This window comes from Microcaecilia unicolor, chromosome 6, assembly GCF_901765095.1.
Source record: "Microcaecilia unicolor chromosome 6, aMicUni1.1, whole genome shotgun sequence".
Lineage (NCBI taxonomy): Eukaryota > Metazoa > Chordata > Amphibia > Gymnophiona > Siphonopidae > Microcaecilia > Microcaecilia unicolor.
The window spans coordinates 193,024,460-193,043,004 of NC_044036.1; the positions used below are offsets into that span (position 1 = coordinate 193,024,460).

General features: G+C 45.8%; 1 protein-coding gene across 1 annotated transcript in view; it reads left to right on the top strand.

Annotated features, from left to right (window-relative positions):
- The window catches only part of SEMA3B (semaphorin 3B), a 229,508-nt gene that overhangs the window by 183,095 nt on the left and 27,868 nt on the right, over positions 1 to 18,545 (top strand). Inside the window, 4 exon segments of the mRNA XM_030205932.1 lie at positions 1,472 to 1,616; positions 4,050 to 4,269; positions 7,238 to 7,329; positions 17,970 to 18,011. Of these exon segments, the coding sequence (XP_030061792.1) occupies positions 1,472 to 1,616; positions 4,050 to 4,269; positions 7,238 to 7,329; positions 17,970 to 18,011 (499 nt within the window).

Below are 18,545 nucleotides of genomic sequence, written 5' to 3' on the forward strand. Positions count from 1 at the left end.
GAATGGAGAAGTGCCTATCCCTGATTCAAAGTCAGGATCATAGACTGATGTTTAGAGAGAGAACCTTTTGTGAAGCTTCTCCCCTATTAAGTAAGTTGCAATGGCTTAAGATGGAATCACAGGTTTATTGGTTTTTAAATGCTTTTATGATCTTGGTCCACAAAATATTACACGATTGTTATTATTTCCAACTAATAAGCTATGGGGCTCATTTTCAAAGCACTTAGACTTACAAAGTTCCATAGGTTACATCTCCAAATCTAAGAAGTGCCCAAAGGTTAACTGTTGACTTTCTGTCCATGAAAAATGTAAAATATAGTTCTGTCTGGGAGTGTCCATTTATCAAAGCACTAAAATCCCAGTTCAGATTCATAAAATCTCTTCTTACAGTCTTTTTTTGTAAGGTACTTAAAACCTGCTTATTTTTGAGATGACGATAGAAGCTTAGATGAGCTTATTATATTGAATAACCATTTATATAGTGTTATGTTTTATTCTTGTATCTGTATATCGAGAATTGTAAATTCCTTCTAATGTGCAGTTCTTTTTGTAATCCGCTATAAATAGATGTCACATAATACAATACAACTGATTGATTGATTGATTGAAGAGCGACCAAAATGATAAAGGGAATGGAACTCCTCTCATATGAGGAAGGGCTAAAGAGGTTAGGGCTCCTCAGCTTGGAAAAGAGACAGATGAGGGGAGATATGATTGAGGTCTACAAAATCCTGAGTGACGTAGAACAAGTTGAGGTAAATCAATTTTTTCCTCATTCCAAAAGTACACTTGAGGAAGTTACATGGAAATACCTTTAAAACAAATAGGAGGAAATATTTTTTCACTCAATGAATAGTTAAGCTCTGGAAATCTTTGCTGGAGGAGGTGGTAACAGTGATTGTCGTATTTGGGTTTAAAAAAGGTTTGGACAAATTCCTGGAAGAAAAGTCCATAGCGTGCTATTGAGACAGACATGGGAAGCGCCCTGGGATTTATAGTACGGAATGCCATGATTTGGGTTTCTGCCGGGTACTTGTGACCTGGCTTGGCCACTGTTTGGAAAACAGGATACTGGGCTAGATGGACCATTGGTCTGACCCAGTATGGCTACTCCTATGTTCTTATGTTCCCCCAAAGCGTGTTCTCCACTGGGGCCTGTATGTTATAAGATACTGCGTAAGTGCTGATTCTGCCTCCACTAACTTCTGTGCTTTTCTAGTATTTGCTTTTATGCATATATATGCTGGGATGATGTTATCAGCATCTCCATGAGCATTTAAAATGCTGCTGTTCACAGTCAAGTCACTTGTAAAATTAGGCCATAAGTTGCTATATTTAGCAGCTCTGTGCAGGGCAATTTTTACCCCTGTGAATCAAGCTGGTTAACTAAGGGTGCTTTAAGAATTGACCTCCTGATTCTGTCGTTCTCCCTTCCTATCCCTGAGTCACACTGTGTCCTTTACTTCTGCAGCACGGTGTTCAAAGGCTCGGCTGTCTGTCTTTATACCATGAACAACATCCGCAGAGCCTTCCTGGGACCCTTTGCCCACAAGGAAGGACCAAACTACCAGTGGGTGTCCTATCAAGGCCGAATGCCATATCCACGCCCAGGCATGGTAAGTTTCTGAATCCAAGAAGCCAAATTCTGGATTTGTGATTGTCCTCTCTTCCATCCGGAATGATTAAACCAGAAGTCATAAACTTTCTCTGCTTAGAGGGGATTAGTTCATGAACACACATCCTTTCAGCTTGAGGACTGGCAGAGGGACACAGACCCTGTCACCTGTAGGACAGTGCAATTCATGGAATTAACAAAGAAACACAAAACCAGGGCAGTTTCCTTTTGCGAATTCATTAGCAGGCCCACTGGTACGGAGCTAAAAAATGACTATCAGGCCTATTTTTGAAAGAGAAAGACGCCCATATTTCGACCCAAATCAGGAGATGGGCGCCTTTCTCTCAAGGGCGCCCAAATCGGTATAATCGAAAGCCGATTTTGGGCGCCTCCAACTGCAGTCTGTCGCGGGAATGGACAAAGTTGACAGGGGCGTGTCGGAGGCGTGGTGAAGGCGGGACTGGGGCGTGTTTATCGGCCGAGGAGAGATGGGCGCGCTCGGCCGATAATGGAAAAAAGAAGGGCGGTAGAAGCGAGAATTTGGGCCACTTTTTTGGACCCTTTTTTTTCACAAACAAGTCCCCAAAAAGTGCCCCAACTGCCCAAATGACCACCGGAGGGAATTGAGGATGACCTCCCCTGACTTCCCCAGTGATCACTACCCCCTCCCACCAAAAAAAAAGAACTTTAAAAACCTTTTTTTTCCAGCCTGTATGCCAGCCTCAAATGTCATACCCAGCTCCATCACAGCAGTATACAGGTACCTGGAGCAGTTGTTAGTGGGTGCAGTGGACTTCAGCCAGGTGGACCCAGGGCCATCCCCCCCCCCCCTACCTGTTACACTTGTGCTGGTAAATGCTCCCATTTACCAGCACAAGTGTAACAGGTAGGGGGGGGGGGATGGCCCTGGGTCCACCTGGCTGAAGTCCACTGCAAACCGCCCCCAAAACCCACTGTACCCACATCTAGGTGCCCCCCTTCACCCATAAGTGCTATGGTAATGGTGTAGAGTTCTGGGGAGTGGGTTTTTTTGGGGGGGGGATTTGGGGGGCTCAGCACCCAAGGTAAGGGAGCTATGGACTTGGGAGGTATTTTAATTTTTTTTTTTTTTTAATTGTTACAAGTGCCCCCTAGGGTGCCCGGTTGGTGTCCTGGCATGTGAGGGGGACCAGTGCACTATGAATCCTGGCCCCTCCCACGACCAAATGCCTTGGAGTTGTTTGTTTTTGAGCTAGGCACGTTCGGTTTCCATTATCGCTGAAAACCGATACCGCCCAGCTCAAATCTGCCCAAATACGATGCATTTGCCCGGCACCAACCGTATTATCGAAACAAAATATGGACGCCCATCTTTTTCGAATATACGGTCCGGCCCGCCCCTTCGTGGACCCGTCCTCGGAGATAGATGCCCATGGAGATAGACACCCATGGAGATGCACATTCGCGTTCGATTATGCCCCTCTATATGTACTAAATACCTATGACTGCCCATTAGACAAGGGTTTTATTCTCACGGCCTATGTATAGTGTAACCCCTGGGAAGTCTGGAGTGGTTTTCTCAGTTATTTTACATTGCTTGGCAGGCTACTGGCACAACTTCAGGGAGGTTGCAGTGTTATTCTTGCTGGATACTGTATTGTGGATCCTGGTTGGGACTAATATAACCGGGGGGGGAGCAGCATTGACAAATTAAACCACATTCTTCTCTCTGCACTAGCACTCAGTAACTCAGTCCAGACAAGCAAAAAGGACAGACTCACAATGTTAGCAGCAGTAAAGGCAGAAAGCAAAATAACATCAGACACAGTCATTTAATTTTCCCAGGACTCTCCAAGCCCCAAAAGACTTTTGACTACCTCCCAGAGCTGAACTGAACCCAGATGTGGTCATAGATGTAACTGTCTGGCCTTCCTTGTTCAAATCCAAAGGATGACCACTGTATCCTCTCCTTTCCAGAACCAGTGGCACCCTGCTGCTCTCTTGTACTTCCAAGCGCCATAATTTCTTCCAAGGAAATGCAGAACCCTAAGCAACCCCTGTCGCCTCTCACTGTTTTTCTGTCCCTCCAGGTACAATGACTGAGCCAGCCAATAACTCTTCCCTTACTTTAAGGCACAATGGCCAGGAAACCAAAGACAGGGCTAGATTTTTATACCCGTCCCAGTTTCCCTCTAAAAAGGGTCTCCTCCTATCATTACCTCACTGATCTGGAGCCCCAGTCCCCAAACACTTGCTCTAGAAATTGCAGGTCACAGTACAAAACTCTCATAGAGCCACCAGAAGTCTCTGCTATTAAACCAAGGTAAAACCTTATGGGTCTCTACATCTATAACAGATGGCACAACCCTAGCTATTTAACATTAATGCTTAAGTAATGACTTTGTAGCATCTTTACTAAGTGGTATATCTGACATCCTTCCTGTTCTTCTATCAGTGCCCCAGCAAAACCTTTGGCAGCTTTGAGTCCACCAAGAATTTTCCAGATGAGGTGATCCAGTTTGCCCGCAACCACCCACTGATGTACAACCCCGTGGTGCCCTTGGGCCATCGGCCAATCTTCCTCAAAACTAATGTGGATTACATCTTTACACAGATTGCTGTGGACAGAGTCACTGCTGCCGATGGGCAGTATGATGTCCTTTTCCTTGGCACAGGTGAGACCTGTCTGGGAGAGAGAAGATAGAGAGAAGAAGCTATAGGATTTCATGTTACATAGGCTTGGCCCTATTGAGACAAACAGTTTTTATTAAACATGTTCTAAGGTTAAGTACTAAATATTTAGACATAAATGACTATGAGGAAGTGGTGGGTCAAGTACACAACAGAGAGTGATGGGAAACAGTGGGTGAGGCAGATATGGAAAGTGATGGGGTCAAAGAGATAGGAGAAAGTGATAGACCAGGCAGATGAAGTGGGGTGTGGTAAAAACTGAGCCAAATAGACTGGTGGGGGGAAAGTAGGAGGCCAAGTAGACTTGTTGAACAGGAAGAAATAGGCCAAGTACATGCATGAAGGAGAAGGAGAATTGATAGGTAAACCACACAGGAAGTATAGAAGAATCAAGAAGTATGACAAGATGCCATCATTAGACATTTGCTGTGGGCTTTGTTGCTAATTACCGAAATGGTATTTAAACTCTTACTCGGAAGTTCCTATCATCAGAGACAAAGATCATATTCACTAAAGGCACTAAGCCAAAGTTTGAATAGGTCATGTGAGTCTAAGTAGGAACATCCATGTTGGGTATTCAAAATTAGCACTGTATTTTGCAATAGGCTTACTGAACACAAAGCCATTCGTAAACTACATGTATTTGGCACATCCTGCAGGAATCTCCATTTTTCATGCAAAAGACACTGCATCGCACAGGGCTTTGAATGTGTAAATAGTGGCATTTACAAATATAAGCAATAGCTTTTGTTACCTCTATGTGTACATGTTACCGAACACACGTGTAAGTGACATGTTTCTAAAACTGCATGTACAACGTAGGCCAAAATACATGAAGTCCAATGTTCCATTTTTGGTATTTTGAGATGAATTTCAATACCCGAGAGGGGAAGTGAAATTACCCCTCAAACTCTTCTCCAAGAACCAGGCTCAAAACAGTATCACTTTCTTCTTGATATAACCGCCATACTTAGCAGATTGAATATTGCTGCCAATTGGGCCAACTCTGCCTCCAGACTGATCCAGCACTAACCCAATAATGTCACATCAGTCTGATATTCAGTAGCACTATCCGGTTAAGTTGCTCTGTATATCAGCGGCAAAGCCAGCCATCGGGATTTAGCTGAGTAGAATCTTCCTACCCAATTAAAAAAATCCCATTTGAACATTGACCCCATAAAAGTAATGTGATAACTAGAAGGCAGGGTTTGGGGTACACTGGAGGCCAACCAAAAAGTTATACAGAGAGTGGCAAAATTTAGCTTATCTGCGTAACTTCAGTGTATCAGTTAGATCTGGAAACAGCAGACCTAACTTACACATAAATGCTGCTACATGGTCTCCACTTACTCGTAAATTGTCAGCACTCCCAAATATATTTAAAAAAGTGAAGAACTGCCATCGGTGTTTTACTTTATCTGGCAGCTGTGATCGCTAAAAATGTAAGTTCAACCTGCCGCTCTTTATAATCCAGCTATAAGCATGTACCAACACAGTCTAACTCAAGAAGTACTTAGCCAACTGGCTGGATCTCTTTGAAAGTTATCTTTCCTATTTAAGAGACAGATTAAGCAAGAAGCGCAGTATTGATCAAGTTTCAGAGTGTTTCCTAAGTTGGTACTGTTATATTAGGGTTGTTTGGGAGGGGTTCTCTACCTGGGTAGGGGAGGGTGGATTGGGAATATTGGCCTGGGGTTATCACCAGGTCATCGTCGTGTAAGTTTAAAATATGGGTTCCAGTAGGGTTGGGGGGAGAGGGGTGATCTTGCCTATAATAGATAATGTGAAAGGAAACTAGGGTAGTGGGGAGGAGGGTGCGACAGTTTTCTCACAAAACAAAAAAATGGGATCATAAATTATCCAGTTCTTTGCTGTACAATGTTTTTGCTTATGTTAGGCTTTCAAGGCAGAAACTAGGTTCGTGAGCCCTTGGGCCACTGCCGAGGAGCGGCAGTGGCAGGCAAAACCACCCCACACCAGAGACAAGGCAGAACTCTGACAGAAACAGCTAGACTTCACCTGCACTTGACCGCCCTTCCCCAGGAGTTAAGCCCCTGGGTCCAGGCGGCCGGCAGGACTTACCGGACAGGGCAGGAACTGGATACCAACTAGGCTGAACAGGGACTGAGGGTCAGAGGGGAAAGGAATATATATGGGCAGCAAGGCAGGAAACTGGGCTATGACTCACAGACAGACAATACTACGCAAGGCATGAAATGGACAAGCTAAAGGACAGGACCTGAAAGCTGCCAAGCAGCCACTGAAAAAGGGAACAAAGGCACTGACAGATAAGAGTCAGAACTAAAAGCTGCCACGCAGCCACTAAAAAAGAAACACAGACAAACAGGGGCTAGACAAGGAATACAGACCAGAAACAAGACTAGGGAATAAGCAATAACCTAAGCTAAACTACACACAGACTAACTAGAACCGGACAAGAAACCAGACTAGGTAAAAGTGCAACAAGCACACCAACATACCAGGGACCTTAGACAATGCAAAGGCAAACACAGAAGTTTCCAGGTGGTTAATAAAGCCCATCAGCAGCTGAAGTTTAGCTGCAGGAATCACAAGGCAACTACGGGTGCTGTTCAGGCACAAACAAGAAAAGCAAGTCTGGCAGCCCGGAAGATCCGGACCGGACTAGGGTAAAATCTGGAACGCGTGACAGTCCATAGCAGCCAGCGGTTCTGGCCACCAGAGGGCGAGGTGAGCACAGACAAGGAAAAACAGCTTATTATTATGCTGTGCATGGTTATTGTTATGTAATCGCTCAATGTTTTTGTTTAGCTGTTTGGTGTTGGATTTGATTGATCCTGAATAAAAATCATTAAACCTTAAGAGCCAGATTAATTTGTAGAATTTGTGTACTTGGAAAACAAGACCTGGTTGTGCTGTACACCAAGTGTGCTCCTTCTCACAAGCCCGATCTTTATAATTATATTTACACAGACATTGGAACAGTCTTGAAAGTGATTTCAGTGCCCAAGGAGAGCTGGCAGAACATGGAGGAACTGCTGCTGGAGGAGCTACAGGTTTTCAAGGTGAGATGTCAATGTGGAGGAATCATTCCTTCTCATGCTTTTTGATATCATGAAGAATTTGGCTATGAAGGTGTATAAAAGAGAGACTCCCATAGAACCTCCGTTCCCCTACAGGGCCCCTACCCTGGGACAGCTTATGAGAGCCTGCCCTGTAGTTATCGTGTGTAACTTGCAGATCCTCAGTCGAGGAACATTCAGGAGAACTCTCAAGTGTGTAGGATGGAAGGACTCTGCACAGCTTCCTTCTACTTTCTGTAACGGTAATTATCTGTCAGCATAGCAATGTACCACTAGAAGGTTATATGTAATGCTATTTTCGTGTTACATGTTGTGTTATATGCTAGTTCAATGTTGTATGTGTTGTACTGTGTCTTATAAACCGGAGCAGGAACAGCAAAACAGGAAGAACCTCTACGTCAAAACATCCAATCAAGCAAGAGTAGAGGCTGACCAATGAGCGAATCCAGTGTTGGAGACAGTGCTTAAAAGACGTTTATTAGTTGCTTGGACAAAAGGACCCAACACAGTCTGTGTTTCGGCATCACAAATGCCTGCTTCAGGGGTCACATTAGTATTCAGAGTATTCAGAGCAAACAAAGCTGCCCAAAGGCATCTGCCCAATTGAGAATAGTGGACAAACCAGCGTTCCCCAAAGGACTTTTGTCCAAGCAACTAATAAAGCATCTTTTAAGCACTGTCTCCAGCGTTGGACTCATCGTTTGGTCAGCCTCTACTCTTGCTTGATTGGGTGTCTTATAACCCAACACAGTTTACAGAGAAATCAAAACACACAATAGACAATAGTATAGAAGTACCAAAACATATAATCTAAAAATGTATCAGTTCAGTGTAAACACAAAATCTTGAGTCAAAGCATAATAAACCAGAACCCAGCTATATCCCATACTCTGCTCTTAGTAAAGAGGAGACCGAGTTCACAGTACATTCAATTACCAAAAAAGCCAACAGGACAGATGCACTGTTAACTACAACATACTGCCTCTCACACAACTTCCTCTGTGACCAGCATTGATGATCTACGTGGAGGGGCATAATCGTACGGGTCGCCCAAGTTTTCCTGGGGCCGTCCTCACAGGACGGCTCCGTCGTATTATCGAAACAAGATGGGCGTCCATCTTTCGTTTTGATAATACGGTCGGGGACACCCAAATCTCAACATTTAGGTCGACCTTAGAGATGGTCAACCTAAATGTTGAGATGGTAGTTCCTGGTTTTCGGCGATAATGGAAACCGAGGACGCCCATCTCAAAAACAACCAAATCCAAGTCATTTGGTCGTGGGAGGAGCCAGCATTCATAGTGCACTGGTCCCCCTGACATTGCAGGACACCAACCGGGCACCTTAGGGGGCACTGCAGTGGACTTCAGAAATTGCTCCCAGGTGCATAGCTCCCTTACCTTCGGTGCTGAGCCCCCCCAACCCCCCCCCCCCCCCCCAAAATCCACTCCCCACAACTGTATACCACTACCATAGCCCTAAAGGGTGAAGGGGGACACCTACATGTGGGTACAGTGGGTTTCTGATGGGTTTTGAAGGGCTCACATTTACCACCACAAGTGTAACAGGTAAGGGGGGATGGGCCTGGGTCCGCCTGTCTGAAGTGCACTGCAGTACCCACTAAAACTGCTCCAGGGACCTGCATACTGTTGTGATGGAGCTTGAGGCTGGCAAAAAATGTTTATAAAGTTGTTTTTTTTAGGGTGGGAGGCGGCTGGTGACCACTGGGGGAGTAAGGGGAGCTCATCCCCGATTCCCTCTGGTGGTCATCTGGTCAGTTCGGGCACCTTTTTGAGGCTTGGTCACAAGAAAAAATGGACCAAGTCGGCCAAATGTTCATCAGGGACGCCCTTCTTTTTTCCATTATCGGCCGAGGACGCCCATCTCTTAAGCACGCCCTGGTCCCGCCTTCGCTATGCTTCCAACACGCCCCCGGGAACTTTGGTCATCCCCGCGTCAGAAAGCAGTTGAGGATGCCCAAAATCGGCTTTCGATTATACCGATTTGGGCGACCCTGGGAGAAGGACGCCCATCTCCCAATTTGTGTCAGAAGATGGGCGCCCTTGTCTTTTGAAAATGTGACTGCTAATCACTCCCCAGAGGGTGACCCTCCTTTGGAGGCTTTCTGCCTGGCAGCATCCTACACCTGCTGAGGGCTGTCTTCTCATGTTGAGCTATTATGGATAGAATGGGAATGTATTGGGGTTCATCTAGGCAGGGAAGCAGCGAGAGATCAAAGTGCTCAAAACTCGTTCCTCATGCACAAACGTGGTGTGGAATGTATGGTTATAAAAAGATAAAGATGAATGAAAGTGTTCTGGCGCCCTTTCAGTGGTCTGGTTCCCTGTTATCCCATGTATTGTGGTGATAAAGAAGATGCTGGTGGACTTTCTTAGTGAGGGTAAAGAGGATTAATCTTCTATACAGCAGGTGAGATCTCTTCTGCTCTGCAAACAAAATACTGACAAGGTCACCCCTGCTCCATGGAGCATTAAGAAACCTAAAACTTACTGGAGGGCTGTTCAACATTTATCTTTTTAATAAAACTCCTTGGGTTTTGACTCAGAGCCAGGGGAAACTAGTGAAACATGCCTTTAAATGCTGCTCGATTAAATTTGGCGAGTCATTGGAAGATGGTCTCTACTCCATCCTTGATTAAATGGCCAACTAAGCTCTGGTGTATCTGTGATATTGAATGCTTGTTTGCTGAGCATCAGTGCACTTTAAATGGGATGGGGTGTGGTCCCCCTTTATACGTCATTGTTCCTTTTAAGTCTATCATATGGTCCTTATTACCTGATAGAACGGAGGAGCCTCTCTGGGGAATAAGTAATGGTCAGACATGAAAGGTTATCCGACAGGCTTCAAAACTAAAAACAGAAATCATATGAGAAACCAAAGATATTCTGTATTCCAAAAATATACCATATCCTTATCTGAAAGGAAATTTTCAAGGAACTGCATGGTGTGTAAGATCTTCCATATAAACAAACATAATAAAAGAGAGGCTGCCAAAAATAAAAACAAAAATAATCGCAAGAGGACCTTACTAGACTGGGAGGCTGGGCATCTAAATGGCAGATGATGTTTAATGTGAGCAAGTGCAAAGAGATGCATGTGGGAAAGAGAAACCTGAATTATAGCTACATAATGCAAGGTTCCACATTAGGAGTCACTGACAAGGAAAGGGATGTATGCATCATTGTTGACGTTGAAACCATCTGCTCAGTGTGCGTTGGCAGAGAAGAAAGCAAATAGAATATTAGGTATTATTAGGAAAGGAATAGAAAACAAAAATGAGGATGTTATAATGCCTTGTATCGCTCCATAGTGCAACCGCACCTTGAATATTGTGTTCAGTTCTTGTCGCTGCATCTTAAAAAAGATATAGTGGAATTAGAAAAGGTACAGAGAAGGGCGACGAAAATGATAAAGGGGATGGGACAATTTCCCTATGAGGAAAGGCTAAAGTGGCTAGGGCTCTTCAGCTTGGAGAAAAGATGGCTAAGGGGAGATATGATAGAGGTCTATAAAATAATGAGTAGAGTGGAACGAGTAGATGTAAATCGCTTGTTTACTCTTTCCAAAAATACTAGGACTAGGGGACGTGCAATGAAGTTACAAAGTAGTAAATTTAAAACGAATCGTAGAAAATCTTTCTTCACTCAATGTGTAATTAAATTCTGGAATCCATTGCCAAAGAATGTAGTAAAAGCAATTAGCTTAGCGGGGTTTAAAAAAGGTTTGGACGGCTTCCTAAAGGAAAAGTCTATAGACCATTATTAAAATGAACTTGGAGAAAATCAATCCACTGCTTATTTCTAGGATAAGCAGCATAAAATGTATTGTACTGTTTTGGGATCTTGCCAGGTACTTGTGACCTGGATTGTCCACTGTTGGAAACAGGATGCTAGGCTTGATGGACGTTTGGTCTGTCCCAGTATGGCAATACTTATGTACTTAAGCAAAAAATGCATCCTTAAATACAAAATGAAAATACTTCACCACTTTTTGGACTCACTGCTCTTTTCTGGTGCCTTTTGCCTCACTAGTTGTATCTACTTTACCTGGGCAGGAGCAGCTCCCAGTCATGGGGGTCTATATTTGGATTTTCAGTGGCACTATCCAGATGCTGCTGCTAAATGTCTGGACAAGACCTCCTTGGTATTAGTCCACAAACAAGCACATAGAGGGTCCAAGGTACAAAGTAAGGACCAGAAAACAAAAAAAAAAACCACCAAGAGCCTTCAAAATCAGGACACAATTCCTTTAATGATATGACTTGAGAAAGAATCTTCCAATGGTGACCCACCACCTGTGCCGGGGTCAAAATTGATCGATTGAACAAAGGGGACAGTGTTAGCTCTGAACGCACTGAGTAATGTGCATGGGAATAAGTTCCATTGCTGCACATTGAATCCATTAGATGTCACATCGATTTTGACCCCTGATGCAGGCACTGGGTCACCATTGGAAGATTGTTTCTCAAGTCGTATTATTAAAGGAATTGTGTCCTGATTTTGAAGGCTTCTTTTTGTTTTCTGCACCTTGGTAGTCATGCCAGGGCAGTCTTGGGGCACAGCCTGGATGGAGTTTCCACATACTCGGCAGCAATTTTGAGTCTTCTAACAAGGTAACTGCCCAGAAAAGTTAGGACAGGACAGCCTTTTTCCTAACTTTGGGCCCTGTTTACTACACTGCGTTATAGGCGCATTAGCGTTTTTAACTTGCGTTAACCATGTTAACCCCGCGTGTTAACCGTGTACGTTCCTACAATATCCCTATAGGCGCCTACACGGTTAGTGCACACGCTAACTGTAGGCACGTTAAAAACACTAGCATGCCTTAGTAAACGGCCCTTTTTCTGGTTACTTAACTGGATACTGGTCCAAAAATCACCAGTACCAGATAAGTGGCAGCAGGCAAGATGTTCAGCATCAGCCAGCATCTGGATATTTTGGTACAGAATTTAAATCAAACGATAACTGCCGCAGCTGATTATTATCCCTGGTGTGTCTTGAGCTTCCTGAATAGCCCAATGTTTAGGAGGATTTTTTTTTTTAAGTGCCCAGGTGACTTACTTTGTATAACATTTTCAAAGGGAAACTCAAAATTCTTACCTCAGGGAACAGTAGCTCCAGTGATTAGTACCTCTTTTCTTTTCTGGTACTTTTTCCAGTCAAAATTAGGTAGGTTATTTCCTCCCCTGACTCAACCCTGCCTGTGGGCAGTTTTTACCATGAAAATGTCTTTAACAATTGCCTTCCTGGCAAAACACTGTTCTACAGGCACAGATAGCCAAAGTTATGCACATAAATTTCATTAACCTAAGTGGATATAACAAAAGAGAGGGAACGAAGTACAAACTAAAGTCCAAACAAAAAAAACAGCACCACGGGCCTTTAAAAATGGAACACAGTTCTTTAATGAATGAGCCTTGACAAAAAGACCCGACACGGGCCGTGTTTCGGTGACTAGCACCTGCGTCAGGGGTCCCCACGTCTCATATAGTAAAAGCTACAAAGCACCAAGGCACTTTCACTTTCTGTATCCATTTGGATACAGAAAGTGAAAGTGCCTTGGTGCTTTGTAGCTTTTACTATATGAGATGTGGGGACCCCTGACGCAGGTGCTAGTCACCGAAACACGGCCCGTGTCGGGTCTTTTTGTCAAGGCTCATTCATTAAAGAACTGTTCCATTTTTAAAGGCCCGTGGTGCTGTTTTTTTTAATTTTTTTTATTAACCTAAGTGGAAGCATACTAGGGGTTGGGATTGGTGCAGAGTTTGGACTATAATGCCTTTGTATCGGTCCATGGTGCGACCGCACCTCAAATATTGTGTTCAATTCTGGTCAATGCATCTCAAAAAAATATATAGTGGAATTAGAAAAGGTACAGAGAAGGGCAACGAAAATGATAAAGGAGATGGGACAACTTCCCTATGAGGAAAGGCTAAAGCGGCTAGGGCTCTTCAGCTTGGAGAAAAGACGGCTGAGGGGAGATATGAACGTGAATCATTTGTTTACTCTTTCCATAAATACTAGGACTAGGGGACATGCGCTGAAGCTACAAAGTAGTAAATTTAATACGACTCGGAGAAAATGTTTCTTCACTCGACGTTAATTAAACTCTGGAATTTGTTGCCAGAGAATGTGGTAAAGGTGGTTAGCTTAGCAGGGTTTAAAAAAGTCTGGACAGCTTCCTAAAGGAAAAGTCCATAGACCACTATTAAATTTACTTGGGGAAAATCCACTGCTTATTTCTAGGATAAGCAGCATAAAATGTATAGAACTTTTTGGGGATCTTGCCAGGTATTTGTGACCTGGATTGGCCACTGTTGAAAACAGGATGCTGGGCTTGATGGACCTTTGGTCTTTCCCAGTATGACAATACTTATGGACTGATGCACAAACTTAAAAAAAAAACACATTCATAGGTACATAAACAGCCTTATTTTCGAAAGTGATGGGCGTCCAGATTTCGACCCAAATCGGGAGATGGGCACCCATCTAGCAAAGGCGCCCAAATCGGTATAATCGAAAGCCGATTTTGGGCGTCTTCAACTGCAATCTGTCGTGGAAACGGGCAAAGTTGATGGGGGCATGTTGGAGGCGTGGTGAAGGCGGGACTGGGGCGTGTTTATCGGCCGAGAGATGGGCACCTTCGGCCGATAATCGAAAAAAGAAAGGCGTTTTTAGCGTAAATTTGGGTCATTTATTTACCCTTTTTTTCACGAACAAGTCCCAAAAAAGTGCCCTAAATGACCAGATGACTACCGGAGGGAATCGGGGATGACCACCCCTGACTCCCCCAGTGGTCACTAACCCCCTCCCACCATAAAAAAACAACTTTTTTCCCAGCCTGTATGCCAGCCTCAAATGCCATACCCAACTCCATCACAGCAGTATGCAGGTCCCTGGAGCAGTTGTTACTGGGTGCAGTGGACTTCACCCAGGTGGACCCAGGCCCACCCCCCCTACCTGTTACACTTGTGGTGGTAAATGGGAGCCCTCCAAACCGCCCCCAAAACCCACTGTACCCACATGTAGGTGCCTTCCTTCACCCATAAGGGCTCTGGTAATGGTGTAGAGTTGTGGGCAGGGGGATTTGGGGGGCTCAGTACCCAAGGGATGGGACCTATGGACTTGGGAGGTATTTAACTTTTTTTTTAATTGTTACACGTGCCCCCTAGGGTGCCCGGTTGGTGTCCTGGCATGTGAGGGAGACCAAAGCACTACGAATCCTGGCCCCTCCCATGACCCAATGCCTTGGATTTGTTCGTTTTTGAGCTGGGTACCTTCGGTTTCCATTATTGCTGAAAAACGAAACCGCCCAGCTCAAATCCGCACAAATCCGATGCATTTGCCGGGCACAAACCGTATTATCGAAAAAAAAGATGGGCACCCATTTTTTTCGAAAGTATGGTCTGTCCTGCCCCTTCACGTACCCGTTCTCGGACATAGACGCCCATGAAGATGGGTGTTCGTGTTCAATTATGCCCCTCAAAGTAACCTGGGAAATTTGTGCATATTTAACAGTAGGTGTAAATGTTTCTGAACCTCCACAGGAGTTTTGGAAAATACACATTCACACCTATTGTTTTTAGCAGGGCCGGTCTTAAGGTGAGGCGACCGAGGCGGCCGCATAGGGCCCCGCGCTCAGGGGGGCCCCGCGCGGCGTGCCTAAGGTCGCCCCGCCCCGATCACCCGAGTTCCAGTCCTCCCTCCCTCGGATGGCGCGCGACGGCGGAGTGGTGGGGGCGGTCCGCCCCGGCTGTCAGCGGGTGGGGGGTGCCCTGCACCCGCTGCTCCCACCCTGTCCTACCTTTAAAAAAAGAATTTGGAAGCGCCAGAGGGACAGGCAGCGCCTCGTGTCTGCCCTCCCTGCTATTAAAAATGTCTTCGACGTCGTCATTGGGCCTTCTCACATTGAGTCCCGCCCTTCTCTGAGGTAACTTCCAATTACCGCGAGGGTAGGCGGGACTCAATGTGAGAAGGCCCAATGATGACGTCGAAGACATTTTTAGTAGCAGGGAGGGCAGACACGAGGCACTGCCTGTCCCTCTGGCGCTTCCAAATTCTTTTTTTAAAGCCAGTGAAGGTGGTGGGCGGCAGGAGAACAAAGCTAGTAGGTAGGTTGGGGGGGGGGGGGGACTCAGATGGGAGAAGGGTGTGTGGGGTGGGGGTTCTCAGGTGGGGGAAGGGTGGGGAGGGGGTTCTCAAATGGGAAGGAGACTACTACTTAACATTTCTAAAGCTGAGGTGGGGAGGGGGTTCACGGATGGGAGAAGGGGGTGGGGAGAGGGTTCTTGGATGGTTGAAGGGGACGGGTGGGGAGGGGACTGGGGTTCTTGGATGGGAGAAGGGGACTGAGGAGGGAGTTCTCGGATGTGAGAAGGGGATGGGTGGGGAGGGGACTGGGGCTCTTGGATGGGAGAAGGGGACCGAGGTGGGGAGGGGGTTCACGGATGGGAGAAGGGGGTGGGGAGGGGGTTCTTGGATGGTTAAAGGGGACGGGTGGGGAGGGGACTGGAGTTCTTGGATGGGAGAAGGGGACTGAGGAGGGAGTTCTCGGATGTGAGAAGGGGACGGGTGGGGAGGGGACTGGGGTTCTTGGATGGGAGAAGGGAACTGGGGAGGGGGTTCTCGGATGGGAGAAGGGGGCAGGCACTGGGGTCTGAGAAGGGGCCATATGGGAAAATGGGGGCCATGTGTGGGTCAGGTGGGAGAATGGTTCTGAAAAGGGGGCCCTAATACAAGGCATGTGGATGAAGGGGGCTGGAACTGGGGGCTGAAAAGGAGGGTAGGTGGGATAAGGGGGCTAGTACTGGGACTGGAGGCTGAAACGGGATAGGGAGAAGTGGCTGGGGGGCTGAAGCTCGGGACTGGTGGGAGAAAAGGGCTGGGGCTGAAATGGGGGACTGGTGGGATAGTGGGGCTGGAACTGGGGACTGAAAAAGGGGCGGAGAGAGGGGCAGATCCTGGATGGGGTAGCGAGAGGGAGGGCAAACCCTGGATGGATGGGAGAGGGAGGTCAAATTGTGGATTGAAGGGGCAGAGAGAAAGGGCAGACAGTGGATGGATGGGGGAGAGAGAGAAGGCAGACGGGCAGATGGTGGATGGATCATGGAAGGGGCAGAGATAGAGGGCAGATGTGGATGGAAGGGGCAGGGAGAGAGGGCAGACATTGGATGGAGGGGACAGCAGAGAGGGCAGACACTGGATGACAGATGCTGGATGGAAGGAAGACAGTGAAAAGAAGATGAGGAAAGCAGAAACCAGAGACAACAAACTGTAAATAAAATATATATTTTTATTTTTTTGCTTTAGGATATAGTATTGTAGCTGTGTTAATAAATGTTTATAAATAGAACATGTAAATAAGGTAATCTTTTTATTGGACTAATTTTAATACATTTCGACTTAACTTTCAGAGAAGAAAACCCCCTTCCTCAGGTCAGGATAGGATACTGTAACAGTACTATACTGTATTGACCTGAGGAAGGAGATTTTGGCCTCTGGAAGCCAAATGTATTAGTCCAATAAAATGGTATTATTTTATTTTCTGTATTTGTTTTATTTCTATTTGTTAATTTGTAAAGTGGTGATTGGTATTTGTTAGTTTTTTCAAATTTACATCTGCTGTCTTTATATTTTGCACAGTACTAGGAGACATTTTCTGTTTCTGTGGTGTTGCATTGTATGCAGAGTCTGGCATCTTGGGGGTTCAGTTTAATTTTTGTCTAAATAGAAAAAGTTTAAATATTACTACTTATTCTATAGTGGATTAGGGTGTATCTGTGTTTGTGAAAAAGACATGGCTTTCAGTTGGCATTGACTGTGCAGGATCGACGATCTGTACTATTCTGTCTGGTTTTATTTTACAATAGGTGAATTGATGTTCTAGTGCTCACTGTAGTGTTTAAGATGCTTTCCTTTTCCTCGTGTGACTAGTAGAAATGACTGCTTATGGTATGGTAGAATTGCTCAATAGGTCCTGAGTGTTTTGTATTCTCGGCATACCTAGTACTGGATTTTGGAGGGGGTGTTAAAAAATGACCGGGAGGGAGGGGGGCCTTGTAGCTGGGAGCCCTAGGGGGGGAAGCCCTGGAGCTTGGGGGCCTTGGAGCTCAGAGGGAGCAGCCCGGGAGCTCGGAGGGAGGGGTAGCCGGCCCTGGAGCTAGGGTGGGGTGGAGCTAGGTGGGGGCGGAGTTAGGTGGGGACAGGGCTAGGGTGGGGCCCCATCAAATTGGTCTGCATAGGGCCCCGCACTTGCTAAGACCGGCCCTGGTTTTTAGTACGCACAACTTTCCCATTTTGTTTTCTGTATCTGCAGCGACATTTCCCTCTTCAAACAGCAGGTGTGAATGTGTAATTTCCATGGGGAAACTTTTCTTTTGAAAACTGGTGAAACTTGTGTGCATATCAGTGGCCTGTTATAAAAATTACACTCACTAGTCCCTGCTCCTCCCCCCTGTTCCCCACATGGGAAGAGGACAGCACTGCTGTTCCTGACTTTTCATCTGCTACCAGCCCATATTTTCACCACCCCCACCTCTATTTATGGCCCTGGTTATTTCCAAAATATAAATTTGCTAACACTTGTTTTTTTTTTATTGCCAGGATTCTTCTCCAATTACCAACATGCAGATTTCTTCGAAACGAGTAAGTACAACTGTCTTCTGTAAAGGGGGAGAGGTTAATGTTAAACTGGCTCTCGTGTCTGGGTTTGGTCCACCTCAGCTCAGACCAGCTGGGGCTGTGAATGCTACTCGGTTCAGGCTGTTCCTCCTCCAGAGAGTGGGACTGTAGTTTGGTGCTCCTCCCCTCCTCAGACTGGGCATGCTGTGGATTTAAGCTCCTCCCAGGGCCAGCATTAGAGGGGTGTAAACAGGGCAGTTGCCCAGGGCCCCAAACCTGCCTGAAACTAAAGAAACACAGTCTCCTGAAGGGCTTTGAGGCCTCTTTCTTAATTTCTGCCCTGGCCCCAGCATATTCAACGCCAGCCCTGGCTCCTCCCCTTCATTATGGTCAAAGTGCAGATAGTTCCTCCAGATGGCAATGTTGCTTGGTTCAAGCTGCGCCTCCTCTTCAGGGCAGGAATATTGCTTAGTGGTCCTCCCTCTCCTTACAGTGAGAGAGCTGCTCAGTGTAGGCTTCTCCTCTGCAAGATGAGCATGTTGCTTAGTTCATTCCCCC